This window comes from Cygnus atratus, chromosome 5 (assembly GCF_013377495.2).
Source record: "Cygnus atratus isolate AKBS03 ecotype Queensland, Australia chromosome 5, CAtr_DNAZoo_HiC_assembly, whole genome shotgun sequence".
NCBI classification, from domain to species: Eukaryota; Metazoa; Chordata; class Aves; order Anseriformes; family Anatidae; genus Cygnus; species Cygnus atratus.
The window spans coordinates 56,406,435-56,419,433 of NC_066366.1; the positions used below are offsets into that span (position 1 = coordinate 56,406,435).

General features: G+C 43.4%; 1 protein-coding gene across 1 annotated transcript; it reads left to right on the plus strand.

The window, feature by feature from the left end:
• The first annotated feature begins 547 nt into the window (after positions 1 to 547).
• On the plus strand, positions 548 to 8,530 carry C5H14orf180 (chromosome 5 C14orf180 homolog). Its single transcript, XM_035551333.2, has 4 exons — positions 548 to 690; positions 3,185 to 3,311; positions 5,193 to 5,219; positions 7,977 to 8,530. Exons 1-4 carry the CDS (start codon positions 637 to 639, stop codon positions 8,177 to 8,179), a joined length of 411 nt encoding a protein of 136 aa, XP_035407226.1. The 5' UTR covers positions 548 to 636; the 3' UTR covers positions 8,180 to 8,530.
• Positions 8,531 to 12,999: the final 4,469 nt, after the last annotated feature.

The following is a 12,999-nucleotide window of genomic DNA, read 5'->3' on the forward strand; positions in this document are numbered from 1 at the left end:
TGTTCAAATCTCACTTTATTACTATAATAATGGATCTAATATGTAAGACATATAAAGTGAGGCCATAACTGTACTGGAGGGAGATATATGTGAACCCACTATATCTATAACATTTCCTCATGGCTTTTGCCCACATAGTTCTGAACAAGAAAAGGACTAAAAGTAGTGCCACTTGCAAGATTTTTGAGATCGGGAATGTTTTCTGGAAAGCAGACCAATGTCATCATGGAAGTGCAGTAATCATTATGGAAAGAACAGCCTCGACTTTACATTTACGCATATAAATATGTAGGTGTTTATCTGTGATTTGCTCCATTCAGCCTCTCTCCAGTTGCCAGGAAAGCCCTGCTTTCCAGCTGCACAACCAGTATTATCACTGCGTGCTATTTTTGGCTGCTGAGTACATTTCAAGTCACGTCATCCTTCCCAAGCCAACACTGGCATGAAGGGCGGAAACTCATCTTTCCACTCCTCTGTCATCTGCTGCTGCTCCCGTCTGCTCGCTGGCACTGCCTGCTCAGTCCCCGCAGCAGAGGGGTCTCCAGACATTTTTCCCTGGTCCTCCCCATTTCCTTGAGCGAGTGGCTTTCCAACCAAAGCTTCGTGTGGGAGGCTTCATGTTGGCATCCAGAGTACATGTCCCAAATATGTCCAGACCCACCTTCTGATCGTAGTGCAGAGGAGCTCCTGGTAAGTAACCTCTTGATGGGGGATAGTGTCCTCGTGCCCAACGCCCAGAATTTTTCACAAGTGCCTTATTTTTAGTGTCATATTCTTTCCAAACTAACAGTTCGGTAGGTTTCCAGCTCTTGTCATACCTGTTAACACTGGGTCTCTGTCTGAGAGGAAAATGTACCTTTTTTTTTTTTTTTCCTGACACTGTGCAGCTTTGATTTCCATAGGTTGTTAAAGCCTAGTAAATATTATAAATGTCACTTCCTTTTTAAGGTTTTCATTGGCTTGGTGCTACCCCACCACCTAGCTGTTTAATGTCTTTCTGTTCTGATGTGACATTGCTGTTGGGTGTTTGGAAAATCTCATATGGACAAAAGTGTCTCGTGGAGTTATGAATCTCTTCAAATATAAGGTTTGGTTTCCTTGAATGTGCCACTGGAGGACTCCTCTCAGATAAAGCTGTAACCACTGCTAGTCTGAGCTGGGCATCTTGTGCTGTGCCTCTCCGAAGCTGCTTCCTTTTTCCACAAAATAATTAAATATTCATTATGCCAGAAAGTGTGTGTTTGTGTGTGTGCGTGTGTGTAAGGCTACAGCAGAGTGATTAGGGCACTCACCTGGTAGACAAGAGACCCTGTTCCCAGTGACTGCTCCAATGAATATTTAAGTATTTCACATTAAGTATTCATTGGAGCAAGGATAGGAGCAGACCTCTTCCATCCCCAAGGGAGCACCCAAACACTGGGCTGCAAAGCAATTCTTTCATTCTTTCTTTCTTTGTTCCAATGAATATTTAATTATTCCAGGCCAAACAAGATGTCTTCACTGGCAGCGACTGAGATTCCCTCAGTCTCACATGTGCACCATAGGTCTGATGATGAAGGTATGCATATAGGAGATATGGGTTCATATTCCCTTGGATTTAGAAAGAAGTTGAATCTAGATCTCCCATATGCTGGATGGGTCTTCCAGCTTCTGAGCTGCTGGATAAAAAACACAGACCTCCACCATTCTGCCTCTGATCATGAGACAGAGGAGGTATTGATGCTTGTATGACCCCAAGCTTAGAGAAAACATCCTTACCAGTGATATTATGCTAAAATATGGCTTACAAATCCCACAGGAGAAGGCATCAAAGCTGAAGACGTTCCCCACTCCATTGCAGTTCCTGCTGTCTGTGTTATGTGCTTTCCTGCTTAATGGGCCGGCTGCTGTGGATGCTTTTTTTAAACACATAATTGTCTTGTGAATTGTGTAGGAGGCCTAGGCATCCACCGGAAAGCCATGCCGGTAGGCTTGATCTGCCCAGCAATGTCACCCCTAAATCCCTCTCTTCATCCAGCGCATAGTGGTGTCTCTTCCAAAGCCAATGTGGTCAACATGTGTTTGGTAAAGGGGATATATCTGTGCATCAGTGTATGATGCACAGAGAAAACTATGGACCCTCTCCGGGCAGTCTGCCAGCCCCAAACTGTAGGTAATGGGCTTTAACCCTGCCTCTACAACCCAGATAATGTGTGCATGAAGTGCTGAGTGTGGGGAAAGCATCCAAAGAAACAAGGTGTAGGGCAAGGCTATCTGACTATAAAAATGGGCAAATGCAACAGACATTGAGGAGTAGAAGAGGAAAGCAAGAAGAAAAACATGGAGGAAGGGCTCTGCCGTCACTGAGTGAGGAAAAGACACATGAGGAGAAAGAGGAGGAAGAGGTGTAGAGAAGACAACTTTGATCTTAAAGTAAAAATAAAATGTGGAGAATCTCTGCCACCCACTTAGGTCTTTGAAAAGTAGAAAGCTTGCCATCTGCTGTTCCACTTTCCAAGGACAACGTGTGTCTCTGAACTGAGATGCTTTGGATTTGCTTTGGGGGGTTAACTTTGGGAACATTCCTACATGGAAGAGGGTTTTATTACTATTATTGCAGCCCTGTTTTTTGTCATTTGGCAGAATCCACAGCAATCTGATTTCATTATCAAAGACTGAGTGTGGCTTCCAAGGAAAAAACAGAGCAACAACATAATTGTGATATCAAATGGCAAACAATTGCTTGAAATCATGAGATTGCTGCATAGCTTCAGTTGTTTAAATGGCAACACCACATCCAAAACAGAGCAGCTTAGCTCAGAACACTTCAAAGGTGCTTCCAATAATATGAATCTTATCTTTCATATCATATGTGTTCTACCCCAGTCTGTTGAGCAGCTATCTTCAATAACCGTTCGCTCCAATTTAGAGAAATCCTTTCTGAAACTTTGCTGTCTGTTTCTTTAACCAAGCTTTTTTTTCCTGAAAAGACAGCTTTAGTGTACTGAAGATCTACGACAATGATATTTATATTGGTTTGGTGTACGTATTACAGTGATATGACTGTAAATGTCACATCAGATGTGTTCCATATCATGTCCTTTGAGGGACGTGGTAAAAATATAGCCACAAAAAGTCAAAGCTTCACCTAGATTTATTACTCCGGTTTGAATGGCCATGTGTTGTGTTTTGATCAACTCTTTAGACAGATGACAGTAGCTGTCCTCCTTCAATACTGAGGAAAAGACCACCTGTGAACCAAGCTGTGGGGCAAAAAAGGAAAGCAGAGAGAAGGGTTCGATTTCGTGAGCCAGAAGAAGTCATTGAACATGGTATGTTCAAGCTATTAGGCTTTCTGGCATGACCTTTCTAGTTCTTAACCTTCACCCTGTCTGTCCTCATCAGTCTTCCCCTCTGTTAGGGTTATCTGTCTTTTCGAGCTCAGCATGGAGCAGGGGACAGACATCTTCTGTGCTGTGCTCTGCAGAAGTGCACCTGGTCCATTCCCCTGCCTGTCCTGGAGGATCAGGGTATAGCAGCCTCAGGCTGTTCTCATGGTGAACTTGTGGGACCGCAGGGACCATTGCAGACCATGGGTTTGGCTGAGCACCAGGTCTACCCCAGAACACTGCTTTTATTCATAGAGGAGCTCAAACAAACCAAATTTAAATGTGCTTACGTTGTTCTGGGTAACTAGGATGTAATACTGGGGAGGGAGCTCACCTTCTGATGTTTCTGAGCAACCTGCATGGCAAGGGACAGAACAGTAAAGGTCTGAGCCTGGCTGGCCCACTGGGATTAAAAGCAGCCACGATGTAATATTTTCTGCAAATAAAAGTACCCAAGGAACAACACAGCTAACATGTCTTCTGGTCTTTCATTCATGAGCCAAAATAGCTTGTGGGTAGGTCAGCTGGGAGTGACCTGAAGCTGAGGTCTAACACAAGGATTCAGTTTGCACTTCTGCACATGTTAAATACAGTTCATAACCAAATAATTGTTTTATTCTGACTTTCACTAACAGACCCGACTAGGAAAAACTGTGTTTATTGGTAGGAAGCTAAAATTGTATGGTTTTGATACATCTGCTAGCAAAAACACAGGTGACAGAAATTTCCATGTCAGCCACCTGTCTGGACTGCTACTCAGCTTCTAAAAACAAGCCTTCGCATCCACTGCTGTGTCTGTATACAGACTTCTTGTTGGTTTTGCAGTGTGCTGCTTCTGGTGCCTACTAATGCAAGAGTGAAAAGCTGTTTCTTGATAAGGTTCTTGGCGCAGCCTGGGCTTTCCTATCCAAACCGAACGCATGGGAAGAATCAATGAGTCAGGCCTAAACTCTTCAAAGCTCTTTTGACTGCTCAGGAGCAGGATTTGGACGAGATGCAATACCTCCTTCAGCTCCCTGCCAGAGTCTGTGCCCCCAGATCAATGCTTGGCACCCCACAGTCAGTCCAGCTTGGGATGGGGTTTTGGCACCCACCAGCTCTGACCTCAGCACAACTGTGCTCAAGCCGCAGGAAGCTGCAGGGATGGGAAAGACTCTGACTCTTCCATGAGGACAGGAGAAACGTCCCAACTCATAATTAATATTCTGTGTTACAAACAGCCTGTGATTTAGATGATTTGCTGTTTGTCCATGCAACGTTATTAAAATAGAGGCTGGTAAGATGAAAGTTGCTGGCACCAGTGAAATTTTTCCATGCTCACTTTTCATCCTGGATTGCATCTGGGCCCCAGCTGCCAAGCAGAGGCAGTTCCAGGATGCTGTTGGATGACAGCTGCATCTTACAGTCGGGTTTGTTTTCTATATTTCATTTTTTTTCTCAGCCTTCTGGTCTATCTCATTTCTCTTCTAGAAATGATGCAGAGTAGGAAGAGGTGGTTTTTTTGTTTGTTTGTTTGTTTTTTGGTGAGAGCTGACTTTTGGCCATCCTGCACCAGCAGTAATCTCTGCCTATGAAATTCCTCATATAATATTTTTTTCCTCACTTCCCTGAAGTGCACCTGTATCTGCATGTTTGCATGGGGTAGATAGATCTTTGTCTGGGCATAAATGCATTCAGTCAAAAGCAGTGTGAGAAGTTGCCCAATGTCTGTAGAGTGACTGGCAGTTTCAGAGATACCATCCAGTGCATGCTTTTTTTTTTAATCTTCAGCAAAGAGACACCCCCTTTCCAGGCATGTAAGAACATTTTTATTCTGTTTTCTAGTTATTTCCTGCTGTGACTACGTAGTGGGTAAGTCAAAGTTTCACATTATAACTTTGAGGCATTCATGGAACTAACCTGAGTTTGCTTTGCAGCAGTGGGGATGCGCTCTGCAAATAAACCTTCCAAATACGAAACATTTCATACTGCTGGCAGCTGTTGCTTTTTCTGTCTTGGCACATGAAGCACAAAGAGTTGATGAGGTCTGCTGCAGTATTTTAAACAAGACATCTAGCAAGACAAATAGTGGAAACAAAAATGAAATCCCTGAAGCTATTTTTAATTTAAATATAATTAATATGTTTTATGGCAATGAAATAGGTACAGGTTTTTCACTAAGATATGCAGGGAAAGCACCCCAAGCGAAACAGTAGTTCTCCCCGCTGACTTTCTTATGTGAGGAAGAGACAATTCATTTATACACTGGCAGCAGGGTAGAAACAATAAAAATAATCTTTTTTTTTTTCTTTTTGCTTGCAAGGATGTTTGAGGCCAAGCAGCCTCACAGACCCCCAAGGAAATGTGTCTATCTGTGTGTTATTATGATGGCAATCATCTCTAGAGGCCTTGGCCAAGATCCAGCCCCTTCTGTATGCAGTGCAGTAAGGGGGGAAGGGGTACATATATACACATATACATATATGTACACACACAGAGCTGTAGTTGTGGGAGGCCAAAAGGAACAAGGTGCTGTGGGCAGGAAGGAGTCTGGTGGAAAAGAAAGACCAAACATCTCTCAGATAACAGTGGAAATGTACGGCCAAGGCAGAACCTGAACCAAAATCTCTTGTATGCCAGTCCAGTGCTTTTCTCACAGACAAGTTGCTTTTTTCTTACGTGTGTGGGCACATAGCTAGGGCTGAACGTGCTGTTCCACCAAACAATTCAACAAATTTAAACATTGTTTTTTTTCAATTTGCAACTTAGAAAAGAGCAAACACACATTTGTAGCAGTGTGATTAAGCTGTGTGAGCATAGCTCAGAGCTGTTTTTGGGTTGGGACTGTTCTTCCACATTATTTTTTTATGTCTCTGGACTAAGCATATTCCTGTGTTGAAAGGATATAATGAAAAAACAAGTTTGCATCTGAAATAACCCAAAAATTTGACATAGAAAGTAACTTTCATGAGATGAAAAACAGTTTTAAGCACTTCATAGAAAAGGGCTGATTTGCAAAGCTGTTGAGCATTAGAGAATAGTTTCACTCTTACAAAATACACTCATCAGACAGGCTCCGTGCTTTGAAAGGCAGGCAGCCACCCAGTCAAGAGGTGTATCACGTGGCCCGGGAGATCAAACAATGTAAATACCACCTTCCAAATCAAAAAAACTCTGCATAAGCAGAAAGTGGTGAGTAATTCACTGGTTAAATACCTACATATAAACCATTATATACATATTTATATACATATAAACCTACATATAAACCATATAAACCTACATATAAATATATACCTACATATAAACGATTCATAGAATAATACCAAATAATCAAATTTATAAAAATTGAAGTCTGCTCATGGATAATTTGCAAACAGAAAGAAAGGATAAATTCAAAGGAATAAATTATTTGCTGCAAATAATTCACTCACACCTATTATGGGACATTGATTTGGTTTCTGGTTAGCTATAAAATGACTGCCTATTAACATTTTACCTTTTCCCAATACACTTTTTGATACATTATTATCGTTTCTTGCTTGGTTTTACGACTTTTTACCTTCCTCTCAGTACCTCTGTATGACAATTTAATTGACTGCTGTGTATTCCAGGGCTGGTGGTAGAAGCTAATTTAAATATGTTGTAGCTAATGTTGGTCCTTTACCCATAATAATCCATGCCACATTTTTATCTTCTTATTGATTATGTGCATATGGCAGGAAAATAGCTGCACACTTTGGATTTCTATTCAGGCGTGAATGTGGTTTTATACCGCATGTTTAATACTCAAAGTGTTTTATAAAACAATACTGATGGTGCAATGAGCATGCAGCCAAACAAAGCAGACAGATCTGAACCAAACTGCATCCCAGATATCCATGGATGGATACACACATACAAGGGCTGAGACACCTCTAAATAGCTGCATGGACATCAGAGAGCTAAATGTAACCCACTGACTTCCACACATGAACTATGCCTGACCTATAGCACTTTAAACATCCTTGAATTATATTTTAACAGGCAAGAAAAAATGTTTATAGTGTCCTCCTGAATAAGAGCAAACACTGAGGACGTTCCAGTGTAATTAGCACACCTAGCACTTAGAGAGAGGTTAAGCCAGCCAGAGTTTTCTAAATGTGCCTGTGCCTTGTCTCAGATCTTTCAGTAATTAGCAGAGGCCCCAAACAGGCTGAGTTACCAGGGAAAAGGACAGAAATCTAGATCTTCTCTCTTTATGGAACAGTTGTAGGCATTAAATAATTAGGTGAGGTGGCTTAATATTCTCCTAGTAACCTAACATTTAGCTTCAAGGTATAAAAAATAATTGCTGGAAGGAAATTTGAGATTATACATTAGCTATGGTAATCCTGTTCATATTGTATATAATTAAACTCTTTAAACGCACCATTAGATGAGGGCTTTTATACTCACTGCCCTGCATCAGGAGGTGTGACCTGCTATCACTTAACTGATGCCTGGAGAAGTATTCACAACCAGAGCCCCGTGCACCCCGCTGTTCCCAGAAAAGTAGGACAAAAGCATCAGTGGGGGGTCAGATTTGGGAAGTGTTTAAGATGACACTAAAATAATGCTGCTTTCTTTTTCCTCCCCACCCTCTCTCAGTGCATGACAGGTCATCATCTGGATTGCCTGTGCTCCTGGGGCTCTCCTTTTGCGCTGTGCTGATCCTGGCTGTGAGTCTCTACTACACCAGCATGAAGCAAGACACCAAAGTCCTGGAGGAGTTTCAATCCCGACTTGTTATCTTCTTTCTTCAGATAAGACACGTTGCTCATAAATGCTGGACTTGGTTTATGAGGCAGTAGCGATGTCCTCCATCTGCAGTAAGCCTGACAGACATCTCAGAGCACTGGTAATCATCATACAACAGAGCAAAGCTCCCTGTCAACTCAGTCCCCATGCAAGGAACACATGAGCATCCAACTCAAAGAACAAGAAAACCACCCCTCTTGTGCACTTTCTAGCAGCTACTTGTTCTCCTTTCCTTTCTTCTTTTTCCTTAATGTTACTGAATGATAATACTAGCACCAAGAGGTCCCACCAAACTGATGCTCCATCATCCTTAACAGCAAACAAGTGCCTGAGTTTTGTCCCCCAAAGAGCTTATAAACTGCTGTTGTAAGGAGCAGAGGCATAGAGAGAAATTCATTGATCTGTGCAGGCAGAAGCACACTATGAATAAAAGTCTCCCGAGTCTCAGGTCAAAGCATTAAATACCAAACCATCTTTCTCCTCAAGTCTCCTAAGACCTATTCTACAAAAGTTAAAATAAAGCTGAACTATTGCATGAACACTGCTCTGGTGGCCAAAGGCTTGTCAAGCTACTGTATTTATATACCTGAAATGATTGTTAGTAAAATCATGGCAAATAGCTTTCTTTTTTCCCTTCATGCATTTTTTCCTCCATGGGCAAGAGTTGACTCTTAATGTTTCACTTGACTTCCAGGTGTGAAAAAGAGCATGTGGAAAGTCATTTAAATAGTAAACAGAGCATTTGCCTAACATAATACATAGCAGCATCGAATCCCAGGTTAATTATCAAATCAGTAGCTTAATCCTCTGGGCTTGATTCAGCCCATAAACCCCATGAGCTGAGCTTACAAGACTTATGGTAGTGCTTGTCTTCAGTCAGAGGTTTTGCTTTTATGTCTGTGTGTTCAAAACCTTATGTAAGGGTATTACGGGCTGTGTATGAAGGTGTGGGGTCAAAGCCCTGTTATCTCTCCGTTGTAGCACCATACAGTGCAACCTCTCTGGAGGCAATCATTTTAATGGAGATCAGGCAATAAATGTGGAATGATGCTCTGAGTGTCTGAGAGGACGTCCAGCAAGTGCAAGCTTATGAGCTTGAGCTATGTTTTCTTCCTTGTTGTGGTTTAGCCCGGCTGGCAGCCAAACACCACACAGCCGTTCGCTCACCCTCCCCCCTCCCTCTCCGGGATGGGGGAGAGAAACGGGAAAGTGAAGCCTGTGAGTTGAGATAACGACAGTTTATTAAGACAGGAAAAATAATAACAATAATAATAATAATAATAATAATAGTAATAATGTGTACAAAATAAGTGATGCACAATGCAATTGCTCACCACCCGTTGACCGATGCCCAGCCTATCCCTGAGCAGCCCGCCCCCCCACCCCGGCTAGCCACCCCTATATATTGTTCAGCATGACGTCAGATGGTATGGAATACCCCTTTGGCCAGTTTGGGTCAGCTGTCCTGGGTCTGTCCCCTCCCAGCTCCTGCTGCACCCCCAGCCTGCTCGCTAGCAGGACAGAGCGAGAAGCTGAAAAGTCCTTGGCTTGGTGTAAGCATCGCTCTACAACAATTAAAACATCAGCATGTTATCAGCACTCTTCTCATCCTAATCCAAAACATAGCACCCTGCCAGCTACTAGGAGTAAAATTAACTCTGTCCTACCTGAAACCAGGACATTCCTAAACAAAAACAGCATGATACACTTTTCAGGCCTTAGATTCTTGTCAAGTAACACTTGATGTATGCTTGGGTTTATTCACTATAAGGATGACAGCAGAGCCCATAAGAGCTGAAGAAAAGGAAGAGAAAGGAAACAGGGCAGAGAATATGGATGTGATGCCTACATGACCTTGACTAAACTCCTCTGCCTTTGCAACCCACTAAAAACAAGAAAAAACTGGTGTTTTATTCTTAATTGACTTTTTAAAAAAAGAGAGGACAATACTTCTCTGCCCCACCAATCTTGTCCAAGCAGCCCAAGGACTTAAACCAGGCAGAGGATAAAAAGAAACAAATTATGCAGCCTTCTCTCAGGAGCAGAGTGGGTAGCAACTTGACTGAGAATGAGTACAAACAAAAATTGCAGTTAGAGACAGAAAGAATTGGCTTCAGCAGCTATTTTCATGCTCTTCCTAAGATGTCAAAGGCCACAGCAATTGTACCTGACAAGCTGCTGGTCTAGGACCCAGAGGATGCTGTGGGAGCATTTGGCTCTGTGGCTCTTTGCTCAAACCAGTTGTGTATCCCAGCTCACAGGGTAAGTCCCCCGGTGCTTCCCTTCCCTTTCCCCACCTCAGCCCTGCTGTTTGGATAATAAATCAGAAAAGTTTTAAACTTGTGTGCTGGTGAATCCGTCGTGGGAAGGTTTGGATTGTGACACGCATAGGGCAAGGGTGTGATTGCAAGTCCTGTTTTCACTTCTGTTTATGAACTTTTTAATGTTGGTGTTGGAACTCTCTGGCAAATCATTGGTGTACCTTTTGGGGTCTGGAATGATGTGTCCTCCTAGTACCTAATACATACAAAATGGGGACCTTTTTCGGAGGGTCTCTTCCCACGTTGCAAGTGGTGGCATATTGCAATAGGAAGGCAAAGTCTGGGGCTGACAAAATCTGGGTCATCTTGAGAAGGAGAGCAGTACAGGGAATCCTTCCTGTGTGCTGCCAGCCTGGTTTTGCTAACTTGAAAACAAGCCAAAGAGTTAAGATAAAAAGGGATCTCCTCTTTAGGACTGGGAGGGACAATGTGAAAACAGTGTGCATGTTCATGTCTCTGTGCTGCTCCCCAGGAGATGGGCATGGGACCTCCTTTCCCTCAGCCCTGCTTGGGATGGAAAATGGCCACGTTCACCTTTTTATCAGGTGATAAATCAGGGCCCAGGCTTATCAGTGTGAGTGAGGCACACTCTGAGAATGGCTATCACAACCAGGCAGTCAGGGAAAATAAGCAGAGGAGCAGCTATTCCTGGCTCTGGGTGAGACAATTTTGGGCACAGGCAAAAGCAGCACTTGAGCTGCCTGCAGAAGCTTCCCCGTGGCCTTGCTGGCCTCCTGGCTCAGGATTGTTTTGCTGTGGTCTGTCAGCTCTGTCACAGACTGCAGAGAGCCAAAACAACTCATTGCAGAGCACCACCAGATAGTCTGAAATAAATAAATGTTAAACCCCATCCCTGGGACAGCAGTGTCCTTTTGCAGCTGAATAAACTGAAGCTGAGAAAACCTATGTATCTGTGCGAATGAAGGAAGCAGGTCAAAACTAGCCTGGGAACAGGAGCAAAAATTCTGACCTCTAGGCCTGCATTTAATTTCTGGTGCACAGCTTCACTGTGGACTTACCTGCTTTATTTCCTCCTCACACTGAAGCTCTTGTCCCCTTCCTTCACCCATGCTGCTTACACACACACACAGATGCACACACACACCCTTTTCCCACTCTGCCTTCCTTCTGCTCTTTATCCATCACAATTCTATCCTCAGTGCTGTAAGCTGGGTGGGATTTCTCCTTACTCTTGCTCGACACTGTTTTTTTCTAGGTGTGACCCCTTGGTGAGTCCGTGAGTTTGGAGGAGTTGAAAGGAGCTCTGAAATTATACCGAATCCGTTATGTTGGTTCCCTGACAGCTGTGCTGGGTAATATTTCCCTTCAGTACAACTCCTGAGAATTGCCCATAAAGAGGAAAACAAAAGGAGAAGGACCATATAATTTACTACAAATGGACAGAATGCTCACATGAATTCACTCTGGTGCCAGTGTGGAGACCAGCTATAAAAGTCAGGAGTCCTGAAGTCAACTAGCTCTGAGCAATTATTTAGTCTGGCTTGGAAATGGTTGTGTTTTCGCCTCAAAGAGCAGAGGAAGGAATATAGAGGACACGACTCCAGCAGCAGGTTTTGAAGCAGACAGTGAGGATGTGGGCTTGCCATGAGCAGTGTCTGCACTGGTGAGAGTCAAAGGGCCAGAAGGGAGCAGAAAGAGGTCTATGCATGAAAATGGGTTAGTGAGAGGGCCTAAGGGCAGAAGTGCTGCCTAATATCCCTTATGTAATGGGTGTTAAATTCCCCATAGCAGGAATCAGCAGACCATAGCAGTGTTGTTTTGACAGTGTGCAGTACATTCCTGCAGCAGGAACGGAGGGCAGCTGCCAACACCCTCTTCAGGCAGTTATACCCCATCAGCAGCACCTGATTGCACAAGCAGGTGAATCCATACTCATACAATTGCAGGAGATAGAAAAGGACACAGTGAGATGACACTAGATTTTTTTACATTAACCTTTTAATGCACTCAGCATTAGTGCTGGTAAAAGGGAGTTCCAGAGACTGCTTATAGTCCTACTCCTTTGCTTCTTCTCTCCGGTCCTGCTAGTCTGGAAATAACCCATAGCAGCAACTTTGTTTGACATTTCTGCCTTTTGCCACCTTGCAGCAAGCAGAAAGTTTGGCATCATGTGACTAGAAAAAGGGTGTTAGCAGCTGCCCTCAAGAAATAACTCAGAAACCTCCAAGATATAGGAGTGGAGTTGTTCCTTATTAATTCCTTGCTCCAGGAGGGCTGTTGGGAACCTTTAGACCCACCCCTGAAGAGAAAGTCTGGGGCTACCAGAAGAAAATTAACTAGTTGGCATTTAGAAAATGAACCTGCCCATGCAGACTGTGATACCCCACTACACTAGGTAACAAATTGGCTTTCATCTGCATCTCATGCAGGTGAACTACCTTCTCTTTGCCTGCTGTAGCTTTAGGGCTCACTGCTGGAAGATGGTACCAAGAGGGCTCAGCTTAGGGACGCTGGTCATGTCCATGACCATGCAAGCTGCAGCATGGAGATACCAGGGAATGAGGGAACAAACTAAGGTGTCACCACTGGCT

What these genes read in the sequence shown, in the direction of transcription:
- C5H14orf180 (XM_035551333.2), top strand. Translation starts at nt 637, where the DNA reads ATGTCCCAAATATGTCCAGACCCACCTTCTGATCGTAGTGCAGAGGAG. An exon ending in GTAGTGCAGAGGAGCTCCTG is followed by an intron (nt 691 to 3,184) that starts GTAAGTAACCTC and finishes TCAACTCTTTAG; the next exon opens with ACAGATGACAGTAGCTGTCC. An exon ending in AGAAGAAGTCATTGAACATG is followed by an intron (nt 3,312 to 5,192) that starts GTATGTTCAAGC and finishes TCTGTTTTCTAG; the next exon opens with TTATTTCCTGCTGTGACTAC.